At 33.6% G+C, this 16,736-nt stretch overlaps 1 protein-coding gene and 2 pseudogenes across 1 annotated transcript; all 3 read right to left on the reverse strand.

Moving 5' to 3' along the window:
- Positions 1-11,998, reverse strand: part of LOC125836870 (TMV resistance protein N-like) — a 170,749-nt pseudogene extending 158,751 nt beyond the window's left edge.
- On the reverse strand, positions 3,696-6,430 carry LOC125836938 (TMV resistance protein N-like; annotated as a pseudogene).
- Positions 11,999-13,718: 1,720 nt separating the features above from the next.
- LOC125836901 (nudix hydrolase 18, mitochondrial-like) lies at positions 13,719-16,435 on the reverse strand. The gene is made up of 5 exons (XM_049516059.1): positions 16,205-16,435; positions 14,754-14,868; positions 14,455-14,538; positions 14,196-14,324; positions 13,719-14,114 (listed from the first exon to the last, which is right to left on the reverse strand). The coding sequence occupies exons 1-5, from the start codon at positions 16,288-16,290 to the stop codon at positions 13,893-13,895; spliced, it is 636 nt and encodes a 211-aa protein (XP_049372016.1). The 5' UTR covers positions 16,291-16,435; the 3' UTR covers positions 13,719-13,892.
- Positions 16,436-16,736: the final 301 nt, after the last annotated feature.

Consider the following 16,736-nt stretch of genomic DNA (forward strand, 5'->3'; position numbering starts at 1 on the left):
CACTTAACCATAGATTTTGGGTTCGAATCCTAGAAATGAAATTTTTTTTAGTAGGAAGCGACACCAGATAAAAAACAAAACAACACAAAAAAAATACACATTCTAAGAAATTTCAGCTTCACAAATCCAATGGGGTTTTAACCATACATTTATTACTGATTTGAATCTTTCACAATTGAATATATATGAGTACGTTTCACCATCTCTTAAATTTCTATTACTCCTCGATAGATCAATGTTGTTAATTTAATCAGCAAATAGGGTTAACTTAATAGTAAGGAGTAATAATTGCTAGTAATTATTTAATTCTTCTCATTTATGGTTATGGACCCACTATCCATCTGCACAAAGAGAAATTGGACCACACATATTTGTATTTCAGAATGTATCTAGTATCTTTGATACATGTATTTGACTTGATATCTAAAAGAATGGTGTATCTGACTTGAAATTTGGCACAAAATTATTAATTAACAAGACACTATGTAAGTTATTATAATGTGAATTAATATTTATGGTAGAAACTATGAACTATAAAGTAAATTAGACTTGACTTCGCAATGAATTGATGAAGTTAAGTCATGTTGTCGGTGTAATAAAAATTAGCCTTGTTTTTTCTTTGCACCTTTATTTGATTGTGTGCATATTGCATGAAAGTTTCCAAGAAATTTCCTACTTACTTCTACCAATGTACATATTTATTAAAGGGAAGTGCTTAATGGCTAGAAAATTTGGCCAGAAAATTAAAAAAACTATAATATTTTTTTTATTTTAAAACAAACTAATCTTTTTTCTATTTTTTAGTTAAAATGTATTAAAGTTAAAAGGGTAAAAATGTTTTAAAAGGTAAAATAACATAAATAAAATATCATTCTGGCCAAATTCTAGCCAAATTTTTTTTCCTTTATTAAAATATGCTTTTTTGACCGGTTATTTATCTTCAATACAATAAAGTCTACTCTCCTTGTTTGGTTAGTCACAAAGAAATTGCTTGGACATTACCTTACAGTTTCAAATAAACAAGGCCCACAACTCGTTAGGTAGAGTTTCATTTTATGTCATTCTATTTAGATTATTCTTATTAATTTAATTTATTTTCAGCTGACAAATGTTTTGATCCTAAGGTGAGTTTTAATGGATATCAATAAAATCGATATGATGTTTCTAAGTTAAAATTTTATCTGAGGCAAGACTGCTACATATTCTGTCTTGTGACAATAGTGTATGAAGTTGACGAATTCCAACAAAAAAGGATAATAAAAAATGAAAAGGGCCAAACGGGCTAAGGCGCAGGATTATACATTTGGGGTGTGTTTAGTAGAGTAAGTATACACATATATACAACCCCCAAGCCTTTTGTTATGGTACACATTTCAATACGACATGTCGACAAAAGTGCATACTTCTTTGAAAAATTATGTTGTATTTATATGTCAAATTCTACATTTAAAAGATATATATTTAAAGTTGGACACCCTTGATAAAAGTTATGCTTTTGGCGCAGTGATAATTGGTGTCCAATTGAATGATGGAGTTTCGAGTTTGAACCCAAATAGCACAATATTTTTTTTATTTTATTTTGACATCCACACACCATTATTCTTGGACATTCTTAACAAAATTTCCGGCTCCGCCATTAGGTGTGAGAGCCATGTGCCTTACAAGGCGTGGCCTCACACGTGGCTTTCTTTTTACCACGTTAAAAAAATTGGGTTATGGTGTGTGGATCATGTGCCTTTACCCCTTTGCTCTTTAATTTTTTTTATTGTCCTTTTTGGAATTTTGGGGAAAAAAAAATAAAAAACTTGCCCTTTATGCTCTGGACTACAAAATGGACAGCTAAAAGTACAAGCGGATGAAGCTTCAAAGAAAAAGAGTATCCCAAATGAGAAGAAACAAAATTTTAGGAGAAGTTAAATGGAATTATTGTAATGAGCGGAGCCACTTTACGTGAAGGGTGGTTTGGTGCACACACATCGCTAGAAAATTATGTGGTATATTAAGATTAAATATTACTCTGTTATTACAAGTGTATATTTAATTTTTGGAAATATCTTTTCGGCCAAAAAAATTGGCCAAAATTTGGCCAGAATGATATTTTACCTATGTAATTCTACCTTTTTGAACATTTTTACCCTTTTAACTTTAATACATTTTAATTAAAAAATAAAAAAAAGATCAGTTTATTTTAAAATAAAAAAGATATTATAGAATTTTTAAATTTCTGGCCATTTAGCATTATTCTTAAATTTTTACACCCTTAACATAACTAAGAAAAATATTTGCACACCTTTCACTAAATTTCTAACTCCGCTATGGTATTTATTGCTCCTCAAGTACAAACACCAACCTCCCTTTATCTTCTCTGCCAAAAATTGATTGAAATTTGTCTTTAATTTTACAAAAAGCAAAGACGACTTTGCTGTAAAAACTCTACTGTAATGGAAGATGTAATTATTGATATTTTTTCAAAAAAGCTTTTTGTGTCTAGTGTAATTTTTTGACCATACATTCTAAAAACCACCAAAGGATGTGGTGAAGCGGATAAGGTTGCTCCTCACTTAATAAGGGGTTTCGGGTTTGAGCCTTTGGTATGAACAAATCCTTGGTATGGAGTGCTTTTCCTCCAAATGGGGCTCTACGTGGGGCGAATTTAGAATAGTCGAGCTCCAATTCGGATACCCAACACCGAATAAAAAAACCAAAAATAAAAATAAAAATATGTTTTAAGAAATTTCAGCTCCACAAATCCAATGGGGTTTTAACCATACATTTATTACGGATTTGAATCTATCGCAATTGAATATTAATTAGTAAGACACTATGTAATTATTTCAAATTATAAAGTGAATTAGTATTTATAGTTGAAACTATAAACTATAAAGTGAATTAGACTTGACTTCGCAATGAATTGACGAAGTCAAGTGTTGTCGGTGACATAAAAATTACCCTTCTTTTTTCTTTGTACCTATTTGCTTGTACTTTTAGTGGTCCGTTAATTGTGTGCATATTGCATTAAAGTTTCCAAGAAATTTCCTACCTACTTCTACTAATGTACATATTTATTATAGTAATTTTTTTGACCGGTTATTTATCTTCAATACAATGAAGTTTACTATTCATGCTTGACCAGTCACAAAGAAATTACTAGGACATTACCTTATCATTTCAAAAAAACAAGGCCCACAATTTGTTAGGTAAAGTTTCACTTTATGTCTTTCTTTTTAGATTATTTTTCTTGAGAAATGTTTTGATTCTAAAGTGAGTTTTAATGGATATCAATAAAATCGATATGATGTTTCAAGTTAAATCGGTAAGGTAACGTCTAGCCTCCCTTACTTGTACTCTTTTATTTTCAAATCCCTTACTTGTACTTATTCTTATTGATAGCTTTTTATTTTTAATAAAAGACTGATGCACACTTTATCTAGCGGTAAATTTGCTAAAAAAAAATAGGAGATTGTTAGTTCCTTTTGCCAGCAAGATGAATAATTTAAAGAAGAGAAAATTCAATATCATAATTCAATGTTTCTGATAGCAAAGATAGGTAGGTTCATCTCTTTTGACAACTCTAATTCTAATTCACACAACTCCAGTGGAATACGTTTGATTCCTGGAAATAGTTCCCTTTGCTCCGTTAGCTGGTGTAAGAGAGATGTCGTGTCACCTTTACTAATATATAAGAGAACGGACTATTACATACACAATCTTTTGCGAATCTCTTTCTCAGGCAGAGGAAATATGTGCCCTTCATATGCAGTATAACGCGAAACTCCAAGTTTGCACTGCATACAGTAAAACATAGACGTTACTTATTGCTTTCATAAAGATTGATGTCAACAACAGACAGCTCCTTAGATTTGAGTAGTTAAATGTAATTAAATAGTGAGAGTTGTGCACTCCTTACTGTATCGTTGCAGCTCGATGAGTCCCTTCTCTGTTGACAACATCTACGACTCCAACGATATTCAAGACCTTCATATACATAATTTTTGTCAGATAAAATATATAATAAGAGCTATCAGAAACATTCAAAAGAAGTATAAGAGAACTGAAAGAGATCACGAGGGTGACGAACCTCAACTTCACTCCAGCTTCCCCGCCATTCATGCCATAACAAGAGAGATATTGCTAAAGTCTGAGCATGATCAATACCTTTTGACATGAAAATGTTAATTGATGCAGAAGTATTAAAACTAACGCGTCCCACATTAAGTTTTTTGTTTTTAAGGCAGAGATTTCCCGAAATATAAAAATGAAGTAACAGTAAGTTTTGAAGCCATGGATCAGTTGCTACCTTTGGAAATTACACTTTGCCTTTTCTCTGTGAACTTATAACACCTACGAATGATAACCCGGTGAAATCTTTATATCGGTTGGGTACATCTACAGAAAGACGAAATTCAAATAGAATGAATTATTACATACCCAAGTTCTTTCATGAATCTCTCTCGGGCGAAGAGTCGAGTTGTTCTGACAAAAAACAGAGGAAACATGTGCCCTTCACAGGCAGAATCACTGGTTTTGTTCTCCGTTTCCCAGTCTGCTCTGCATAAGTAATCCAAAACCAGAATAAAACTTGCTACAGCCACTAATAAGTAAATGAATTATGATGGAGAACCAAGACATGACACAAGTCGAGGATGTCATAAGCCATTAACTCTATCACAGCTAGTATTCTGTCATTTATCTTATGTTTTTGATAATGGTAACATATTTTATCTGATGTAATACGCAACTAGATACATATGAGTAGAGATGGAGCACCAAGATATGATGCAACTCACAAGATGTGAGGTGATTTAATAATATTCCCAACGCTTAGCAAGTCAATGAGTTTTTGCATACCCAAGTTCTTTGGCGAGTCCCTTTTTCAGAAAACATGTTCCCTTCATAGTTAGTGTCCCCAAAGTACCATCTGCCAAACCAATCAAAAATCAGAATAAAACTTGTTAGTAATAGAATCATGAATTAGTGAAGAAATAATTTGCATATAAAGAGAACACAATTTCGTTACCAATAAATATATATACCTATATTTAATCTACTTGTGACCTTTGTTTATTTGAAGAGGAGCAACTGGCCTCTTCATATCTGCTCTCCTTATCTCAATGCCAAGCTCAGCTTCATCCTTATACAACAAACGAACTCCAAATTCTTTCATTTCTCCAAAAAATAAACAAATAATCTCAATTTGGTGTTTTTCCATTTGCATTAGATGCATCCCATAAGCCACCAAGAGGTACGAACAAAAATTTAATATTCCATGTATCAGAATATTGTGAATTGTTGGATAAGGCAAATTCCTGGGTCATCGACGACATCCCATCATCACATAAGGGAATAAAATGAGCTGTGATGCAATCAATTAGTTCGCCAAAATAACATACATCAAATCCCAAGAAGTTATAACTTACATACCAATTCTTAAGCAAATTGACTGATACACTTGTGCCCATTCCCTGATAGTTGAACCAACTTGGGATATCCTCCTCCAAACTCACAAACACTTTTAGTGACAAGGAATCTGAAGAACAGATGCCATGCTGCAATGATGAGATATTCTGAAACAACAAATTACAGATCAAATCATTGCTCCAATCTGCATATTGTGTCTAATTGCTTTGGAAATTCTGGCAGCTGTGTAAGCCTCTTGCAATCTGAGAAGTGCAAGAATCGAAGAGCACGAAGTTCGGATATGCTTTGAGGCAAATACTCAAAATTATTTCCACTGAGATTCAAGTGTTTCAAAGAGGATAAACATCCAATGTCTTCTGGCAGCTGTGTAAGTCTCTTGCAATCTGATAAGTCCAAGAATCGAAGAGCATCAAGTTCGGATATGCTTTGAGGCAAATGCTCAAATTTATTTCCACAGAGATTCAACTCTTTCAAAGAGGATAAGGATCCAATGTCTTCCGGAAGTTCTCCATCTATTATATTGCAGTAGCTGAGATCCAGTATTTCCAATGAGAGTAACCCTTTATTCACCAGAGGGAACACAAAGTACACTCTATCTTCTGATTTTCTTTTTTGAAAAGCCAATGATTTAAGCTTGTTCAACCGGACGATGGAAGACGGAGGACGTGAGATTAGAGTATAGCTGGCATCAAGCTCCTCCAAGTTTTCTAAATCACCAATCTCTTCTGGCAAGCTTTCAAGTTTTGAGCACTTTGACACATATAGCTTCACCAAACCTTTCGACTTACAAATGCTGCTTGGAAGAGATACAAGGTCTGTCATGCCATTCAAATCACCGATCTCTTCTGGGAACTGTTTTAACTTTAAAATTGGTGTGCTCACATGGAAATAAGGGTAGGACTAACCGCAACTTCACCTCGTAAGAGTAGCACCCCGACCTGAGAGTTGTGCACTCTTTATTGTATCTTTGCAGCTCGACAACTCGAACGTATCTCAAGACCTTCATATACATTGATTTTGTCAGATAAAAAACAGCATAAATACAAGTAAAGAAAACATATATTAAAAGCTTATGAGCTGCTGAACTAGATTGAATCACACAACAAGGATTTATGTGGCCTAATCCAACGTAAAATAACTCCAATGACTACCTCTTTTGTTCCCTTAAAATTGGAGTTGCTCTAAACTCCATCCATTGAACTACTTAATCCGCGTGCTGGATTGACCATTTTCAGTACTTAACTCATGCTTTGTAACATTTTACAGTAGATATCAACTGAGACTATGCTTCTTCAGTAGAACTTGATGGCGGAGGAGAAATTGTTTGAGTTTGGGCGTTGGAGCTACATTGGACTCCGAGTCTTCTTTCGTCCACCTGTCTTGGCAAAATTATCTTGCAATTCATCTGCAATTTGTTGTTCGGATCATCTATCTGTCAGAAAATGGAAAACGTGATTATATTTTGAAATGACATTTAAAAAGAATGAATTTTTGCATACCCAAGTTGTTAAGAGGAGAATCAAACTCACTGCTGATTGCCAATAGGGGAAAGAATGAGAAGAAATAATTTATATATAAACAGAGAACACAAATCCATGAGGTATTTACCTATATTTAATCTATAATCCCGAGCTTGTGGGAAAGAGTGGCCTTTGTTTCTTAGAAGAGGAGCAACTGGCCTCTTCATGATGTTCATTTCTGCTCCTCCTTATCGCAATGTGAAGCTCAGCTTCATCTTTATACAACAAACGAACTCCATATTCATTTATTTCTCCAGGGGAATATAACCTAATGCCCCCATAGTCATTGGTGTTTTTCCATTCGCATTAGATGCATCCCATAAGCCACCAAGAGGTATCAACAAAAAATGAATAGCATATTTCTCCATATATTCTGAATGGTTGGATAAGGCAAATTTCTGGGTCATCGACGACATCCCATCATCGCATAAGGGAATCAAATGAGCTGTGATGTCATCAATAAATCTGCCAGAGTAACATACAGCAAATCCCAAGAAGTTATCCGATACATACCAATTCACAGGCAGATTGACTGATACACTTGTATCCATTCCCTGATGGCGGAACCAACTTGGGATATTCTGCAGCCGACTCCTTAACACTCTTAGTGACAAGGAATCTGAAGCATAGATGTCATGCTGCAATGACGAGATATTCTGAAACAACGAATTACAGATCCAATCATTGCTCCAATCTGCATCTATTGTGTCTAATTACTGTGGAAATTCTGGCAGCTGTGTAAGTCTCTAGCAATCTGACAAGTCCAAGTATTCAAGAGCACCAAGCTGGGCTATGCTACGAGGCAAATACTCAAAATTATTTCCCTGGAGATTCAAGTGTTTCAAATAGAATAAGGATCCAATGTCTTCCCGAATTATTAGATTGCAGTTACTGAGTTTCTGAATTTTCAAAGAGTGCAACCCTTCATTCACCTGAGGGAATACAAAGAACACTCCATCTTCTGATCTAGGTTGTCCAAAACTCAAGAATTCATGCTTGTTCAAGCGGACGATGGAAGACGGAGGTCGTGAGATTAGAGTATAGGTGGCATTAAGATTCTCCAAGTTTTGTAAATCACCTATCTCTCCTGGCAAGCTTACAAGTTTTGAGCACTCCGATACAAATAGCTTCACCAAACCTTTAAACTTACAAATGCTGCTTGGAAGAGAAACAAGGTTATCCATGCCACTCAAACATAGCACTGAAAGATGATTGGAGATGAATGATAGATGATGGCAGTTCCCTTGTCCCAGAGTATGACATCTTAATCTTTAAATCCGGCTTTATTCTTCCCCGGATTTCTGGAAATTTCTCTAAACTATAGCAGCAGTCTAGATCCAGAGATTCAAGAGATTCCACATTAACATATGGAAACCTATCAAGGCTTCTACACTCGGACAAACTTAATGAGTTTTCTGCAATACTTCAGGGAATGGTGAACCTCTTCAAGACTCGTACATCCACAAAGATCCAAATACTCCAAATTTGGCATCCCCTCAAAATCTGGTGTTCTCTTCAGGCTTTTAGAGCCACTTAGATCTATCCTTCGTAGAGACAGAAATTGTTGCTATTCGAAACACAGAAAGAATGATGAAAAATGAGAACGTGTGAAATGAGAAATTGTTTATTTTACTTTATATGGAAATTACATGCTCAGAAACTAGATAAAAATCATGTTATAATAAATAAAAGGTAAAATATCTAAAAGAAGACCTTAATCTTAGCATGTTTAATTCGGTGCACATTTAAATATTGCAATTGTACTCTTAAATTTCCGCTATACTTGATTATCTGTTCTCATTTACCCCCTGGACATTGATGTAGAAAAGAGTGTGAAACACCTTTTTAGGCGCGTGAGTGTAAAGAAAAATAGAAAACAATGGCCGGTGAGAAAAGTTGTGCCAACATATTTTTTTTGTTTCTTCTTTAGATGCAGGAGTTGGAAATGCAATTCATAGAGGTTAAAAACCTCTGCTATTATATATAGTGATAATATGAGAACAACCCAAAATAATGTAAAATACATTAATTTGATTCTATGGAATTAATAACTTATTTCATTCAAACACAAGAATCATAATTCTGGGAAAAGACAAAATAGGAAATATCTCAAATAGAACAGTACCTTTATTTCATTCCATAAATAATGCAATGAACTCCACCGGAGATCAAGATGAACAAGCCTTCTGGGATTAAAATTTCTTGCAATAACTTCCAAGGATAATTATGCCAGACAAACCAACGCAAGTTGTTGGAAAGGTACTCAATGGAGTCATCATGGCAATTGGTGTCAGATGAAAAGGAGGTCATCCTATCAACGTCGTCTTCAGTACATATGCATAATATCCTAAGCATTTTCATATTTTTCATTGCCTCTTTATTAAAGCTTAGTTGTCCAAAATACATAAACCAGATTGCTTCCATGGCAATGGTCCCCTAGTAAAAAGATCATGAGACAAATCATAACTACAGATGCCGTGCAAAATCCGCTAACCAATATCACTACTTTCTTTCTCCTTGCGTGCAAATTTTCGACATGTTATGTATTACTTCTCTTTGCACTTCAAGTTCTTGAAGAGCTAGTACCATTAAAAAAGATTAAGGTACAACATAAGTTAAGTACTTCTTAAGAAATATGTAGCTTAAGAGAAATGCCTTGCGTAATCAATTTTACTTTTAATGATACATTTTTTGAGAAGTTTATTAGACTCAAGTTACAAGGTTTTCCATGCTCTCACAAAACAAAATGGTAACTGAAATAGTGCCAATAATTGTCATCTTTTAAATGAAAAATTAATCAATGATCAAGTAAATTAGTAAGGTAAGTTTTGGCCCTCCTAAATTTTATTCTTTTATTTGTGAATTTTTACTAATAAAAAATTACTTAGGGTAAATAAATGGGTGATATTAGCTTTTAAAGAGTTATTGATTAAATTAGTACGTACAAAATATCATATAAATTTCAAGTTAATTCAAAGAATGATATTAGATTATATGTATTAAGTGGCTATTAGACTAATTCATTACTTATTAACATGAGATAAACAAACTAGGTAATGTTAATTTGAAATGGCTAATTGAAGAATTAGCCACATAGGAATAAAAGCTATTTTATATTCTCCAACTGAAGCAAACAACTTAAATGACCAAATATGAAGCTAGAGGAACAAATATTTGGAATTGGCCAAATATGTTTTTGGAGTAGGAATAGAATTGCATTGTTTAGCCTACTTACCATATTGTCCACCATCACATCTTCAAAATCTTCAACATTCCATATTCTGCTAGGTTTTCCGGAATCTTTTTGCATTTTCAATATGTATTTGCCCATGTCTTCAATCAAGTCATGCATTTCAATTCTATCATATTTAGAGATGAACACAAGGGATTTGTCAATTAGGACATCCAATCCGTATTCAGCTCCAAAATCACAGCTATCAACAATTTGCATGACTTCTTTTCTTTTATGCCCACGGAAGAAACATGCGATATCTAGAAATATCTTTTGCTCTTCGGGCTCCAGCCCATCATAACTTATTTTTAGTTTTTCAACAATTTCTGAACTAGAGTTTTTCTTTATTTGGTCTACCATTCTTCTCCACTGAATAAGGTCTTTCTTATGCAGCAAAGAACCCCACACCTTGAGGGCTAAAGGAAGGCCTTTAGCCTGATTTACTACCTCCAACGATAACTTCTTACAACACTCATTTGGAACTTCTTTTTTAAAAGCATGCTTATTGAACAATTGCATTGCTTCATCATCAGGTAGTGTAGGCACTTCGTAAATTGCATTATCCTTCTCTATCAAATGTCTATTTCTAGTTGTTACAATAACTCTGCTGCCATTACCAAACCAACCAACATCACCTGCTAAATACTCCAAATGATCACCATGATCTATGTCATCAAGCACTATTAACACCTTCATAGAAAAAAAGTTTGCTCGGAATCATGCACTTCCCATCATACTTATTATTGACGTAATCATCTTTTTTTCTCAACAGTTCATAGAGAAGGGTATTTTGTAAAGAATGCAGTTGATTCTTTCTTGCATTTTCTTTAACATCGGCAAGAAAACAAGTAGCTTTAAATTGATAAGATAGAGTATCAAAGATGGCTTTTGCTATTGTCGTTTTACCGACTCCACCTATTCCCCAGATCCCTACAATCCGAACATCATTGACTTCTATTTGAAGTCGGGATTTTAGTTTCTCTAAATGAGCATTTATTCCCACAACATCTTGCAAAAAAGATAAAGAATGAGCACTCTTGCAAAATTTGGAAGAGATGTGGTGGACGATCAGCTAAATTCAGCTGATCGTCCACCACATCTCTTCCAAATTTTCTCTGATTCAATCCTACATAAATAGGAAGATTGATTGTGGACAATGTGAGGAAGTCAAGTGTCAGTAAGTATTTCATATTTTTAATGTTCTGGAGCGTATTAAATAGGAAACATTATAGTTCAGGATAATAGCTAAATACTATTAAATTTTTTACAATAAAAGCAATTATGTGTTTTCAACTCACCCGTCACGGATATCATATCCTTTTAGATTTGCGACAGCAGTTAGGGCAGTTCTCCATCCTTGCACCTTCTGCATCTCCTCAACATCATCCTGGTACCTTACTTCATGTTTGGCAAATGCTTCTGCGAAGCTCTCACTTTGGTTTCGAACATGTGATGGATCCACATCATAGAAGATCGGTATGACTGCTTGTCCATTTTCTTCCTCCTTACATTCCATAATCTTCACTAGTTCATTTAAGCACCACCTTGATGTTGCATAATTCCTTGAGAAAACAACGAGTGCAACTTGAGACTCTTTGATAGCTTTCAAAAGTTCTTTTGGGATGGAATCGCCTTGCTCTAGCCTTTTATCATCTTGAAAGGTGAATATTCCCCTATTTTTCAAACCTTCGTACAAATGACCCATAAATGTTTTTCGAGCATCTTCACCTCTAAAACTTAGAAAGACATCATACTTCCATCGAGGACAGTACTGTGAATTACTCGCAAAAGACGAAGAAGATGCCATGGATTCAATTGTACTGTCTGAAAAAGAAAACACAAATTGTGTTTATAGATTGTAGTTGTGATAATAGAAAGAAATTGTAAATTATGGATGAAGAAGTTTGTTTTTTTTTTAAAATCTTAAATTATGTTAATGGCTTTCTTTGTCAACAAAAGCAGACAGCTTGACTTCAAAAAAAAAACACTACGGGTCCTAGTGAAAACAAAAGAAACAAATTTTTTTTTTGGAAAAGAAGAATCATCAACAACTGTAATTGATTAAAAAAAGGAAAGTATGTCGTATAAGTTGGAACATGGTGAGAGTACTATTACTCAATTTCATATATTTTTCATAAACATTTCCAACCAATACATTGTGTAATTTACTCCAAACTCTATAAAATGTTCATCTTCAACCTTGGTACCTTCAGTTAACAGCATAAACAAGTTCAATTTGGGGCATTTTACTGAACAATAGCAATTATCAAACAAATTTATATACCAAAAAAGATTATGCACAAAATCAAGTTGAAAAAAGAAAGCTCCAACCTAAAAATAACAAGATCCACGACCCCATTAACGAGTGTTGCGTCGCTAGTTGCTCCGGTTCACCGGAGCCAGAAGCTCGAGAAAGCTCTTCGCCGGAGCAGTGAAGAAGACAAAGGGGGCCGACTGGTTTTGGGTTAAAAGGGAAGTGGATCGGGTTTAATTTTGGGGCGGGTTGATTTAATTGGGTTGGGTTTTAATTTGGTGGGACTGGTGAGTGACGTGGACCTCTAATAGGAGGTTACGAGTCTAATTCTGACATTTGAAAATTCGTTATATTTTTCGTTAAATACTTTGGGTAACGTCGTGACGGTAGTGATATATGTGAGTTCAATATATCACGGATAATATAATGAGTCATTTTTGATAGTTTGATGTTATATTTGAGTTTTTTCATTATGTGAAATGTTAAATTCATGAATGGTCAAAACAAATCTTATTTATTATTATTCGCAAGTTTTACATCTCAACTATTAGTTGTTCCTTTTTCTTATATGAACTATCGTCATTTATGTATTAAAATACATCTTGAAACTGATTAGACCAACTATTACTACCTAAACTATCACTATCTACCACAATATCAGTCTTTGGTTCAATTTTAAAGTTTATCAATTTGACTTATCGGTTATCGATTTGTAGACATACTAAACCATTATAGGTCTATTAAGATATCGTTTATCATTTCGATTATCAATTTAACCTTTAAGATTTCCAAAATCATTGAAAATAACTCAGAAAAAAGGTTACAAGCCTAATGAACAATATACACATGAGTTGATATATTGTATTTTTGCTCAAAACAACTATTGTTACCTTGTAGAATAACCAAGAGTTAGAAATAGAATTTTCACATTATATCAAAGAACTTACCTATGGGCTATGATAAACTTTTATGATTTGACTTAAACACAATGCTAGTACCCGTTTCCTTCTAACTTTTGCCAGCAAAATTGGTCAGAAAAACAAAGAGAACATCCAAATCCAATAATTCAATGCATTAATAATTTTCCAACATCACTGTTTCCAGGAGCTACTTACAAATAATCATTACTTCATTAAGCTTCATACGTTTAAATTAAACTTAATACTAACTAATAATAACTACTAAATTTCAGTAATTAACTAGATTTTTTTTGCTAATATAAGGATTACATTAGACTTCAATTCTAAGTCTAAAGCCAATGTACCAACTCCAATTCTAAAATAACAAACAAACAACATACTCCTATGACTAACCTCTACTACAATTTATTTTTTTATTTGTTCTTTTAAAATTGGAGTTGTTACTCTCATGAACTACTTAATCCGCGTGCTAGATTTACCCATTATCAACGATTAATTCCTATTCACAAACTACTTCAACCATGTTGGTTCAGTAGTGGATCGATCGATTATGCTTCTTCAGTAGAATTTGATAGTGGTGGAGAAAGTATTTGAGCTCTACATCCCCATGGAAGAATAGTTGTTCTACCACTTGAGGTACGTTCGATTCCTGGAAATAGTTCCCCTTTAGTCTGCTTGCTTATTTGTGATGTGAGACGAGTTACTAATACTTCCAATGCTTCGTTCATCCATCCATTTTGACATAGTTTTCTTGCTTCGCGCACATTCATCTACAAATTGGAAAAATACTTGTCAGCTAAGACGAAGATGTGATATTATTTATGTCACACGAGTATATTATTATTGCATACCCAAGTTCTTTCGCGTATCTCTTTCTCAGGCCAATAGTCTAGTTCCTCTGTTACGAACAGAGGAAACATATGTCCTTCATAGGCAGTGTCACCGGCTTTGTTCTCAAAGTACCATGTTCCAAGTTTACACTGCAAAAGTAATCGAAAAACCAAAAGATTGAAACTTGTTACAACCATTTATTTGATGTAATAAACAAGGTAACGCGAAGATTTTGTTTCTTATTTTTCATATAAAAAGAGATCATGAGGGAGAACGAACCTCAACTTCACCTCGTACTCCGGCTTCCTCTATTGTCTCACGTTGTGCTGCATCCTCAATCGTTTCATCTTCTTCCCAACCTCCCTACCATAACAAGAAAAGGAATTTGTATTCAAAATCGAAACTTAAAGAATGACATTTTTTCATTTTTCTCTTTAACAAAATGATCTATAGTCACAAAAATGTTTGTAATATGTTTTAGACCATAAGTTTGAAAAGTTTTTTTTCTTCTGTTAAACGTCATGTTCAGTCAAACATCGTCACATAAGTAGACTTGGGACGGAGGGAGTAGTAGCTACCTTTGGGAATAACAATCCTTTGCCTTTTCTTTGTGGACTTATTAGAAGAACTTCAAATGCATCTTCATCTACCAACGATAACTCGATGAAGTCTTTATATCTGTAAGGTATACATCTGCAGAAAATAAATGATCAAAGAAACCGATATAGTTAATAATTCATCAAAAAAATACGTCTTTCCACATGAAAATCATACAATAAAGTCAAATCCATGTGATAACATTTTAAAAAAAATTGTACATCCATGTTCAGTAATAGTCTTTACTATTAAAATCTAGAAAATGGTATCAAATTATGCCATAACTATTCTTTAATTAAACATAAAAGAATGTCCTTTTTCCCAGGGGGAAAAAACAAGACATGTGATGAGTTGAATAAAGTTAGCCAAACACCACATGAATTTCTGATTTTTTTCAAGAAATCAAAAAAGAAAAATAGACAACATAGTTATGTTTTGCTTATAAGGTTCTGAATAAATTACTTGTTTGAGTCAAAGTACGTTACTCAGTTCTATCGAAGTCATAACTAATGATATATTGCCCTAAAGTACCAACACAAAAATCTTTAAAAGGAAAACTTTGTAAAATCCAAAGGACAAATTGCATTCAAAATATCAAAACTTTGATGCCAAAAATATGAAGAAAAAAAATCAACACATATCTACAAAAAATGTGTAGAAAAAATCAACTCAAAAAGACAAGGGGGTAAATGTTGAATAAGTCAATTGCAATTTGGAATCATAGAGGAAGATGACCAATTGACCATCTCTTTTAGTTTTTCCTTGAAGTCAACTCTCCAAACTAAAACATTTCTTTAGAAAAAAAAATCATTGTTAACATTATTGTTTAAACAATATTGTTCTAACCCAGAAATTAAATCATGAAAACAAAACATAAACATTTAGATTATCAATTAACCTGAAATGCAAAAGAAAACTAAGAAGGGGGAGGTATGACTTTCACGTTCGATCGAACCTAGTAATTTTGATCCAAACCATGTTATTCTCCTAAGAAATCCATTAAATAAGTAAAAGTCATTAATAAGTTTCAAATCATGACTCCGACTCAAGATGAAATTTTTGAACAAAAGGTTCACAAACTAACCAACATTTTCGACACGAAACATAGATATACACCTTAACCAACACAAAACATACAACTAACAAACATCAAATTCTTAACTTATAATTTCATAACGAGTTCAGTTTAAATTCTAAATCCGTCTCTAAATCATTAATTAAGTTTCAAATCCCGACTCCACCTCACGGTGGAAATGAAACTTTTGAACAACAATTTCACAAACTAACCAACATTTTCAACACGAAACATATATATATACCTCAACCAACACAAAAAATACAACAAACATCAAACTCTTAACTTATAATTTCAAATAACGAGTTCAGTTTAAATTCTAAATCCGTCTCTTAAAAGTTACACGAGGGTACGTACCCTACAACTTGGCGACGACCCTTGTTGTAACGTTGCAAATGCCGTCCGGAGCGTGACACAAGAACCACCATATCCTTCAATTCCATGACTTCTTCTTGCTTAAAAATGGTCTTTTTTGGTTCTTTTTTTGAACCAAAAAAGAAAATAATGACTAAAAAATAAACACTTTTTGAAATCAAACAAAACTAGGCTTGAAAAAAAATATCAAGAACAGAGAAAAAAAAGTTGAGATTTTTTTCTCTCTTTTTTTTTTCTGTTGAAATGATTGGTTGTGTGTTATTAAGGGGAAAAAAAACGGTTAACGATATATGAATAGAATTTTTCTTCAAAATGCTGGATTTTAAATGGTGCATTTTTGGGGTTGGCACGTGTGGGACTAGATCGGCACATGTAAACCGGTTCAGATAATGAATCCGGTTTTTTTTGTTATTGTTGTACCGGTTTGAGTTATTGTATGATTGAATTAGCTAAGGCCCACGCTCGTGGCATGGAGCGTGACTTTTGTAATTTATTGGTGTCATTCTGAGCGTAC

This window comes from Solanum verrucosum, unplaced genomic scaffold (genome assembly GCF_900185275.1).
Source record: "Solanum verrucosum unplaced genomic scaffold, falcon-dt-bn FXZP01000099.1, whole genome shotgun sequence".
Lineage (NCBI taxonomy): Eukaryota > Viridiplantae > Streptophyta > Magnoliopsida > Solanales > Solanaceae > Solanum > Solanum verrucosum.

Coding starts and splice junctions, on each gene's coding strand:
- LOC125836901 (XM_049516059.1), bottom strand. CDS start 16,290: ATGGAATTGAAGGATATGGTGGTTCTTGTGTCACGCTCCGGACGGCAT. Junction 14,869..16,204: donor GGTCGTCGCCAAGTTGTAGG/GTACGTACCCTC, acceptor TATTTTCTGCAG/ATGTATACCTTACAGATATA. Junction 14,325..14,454: donor GAGTACGAGGTGAAGTTGAG/GTTCGTTCTCCC, acceptor TTACTTTTGCAG/TGTAAACTTGGAACATGGTA.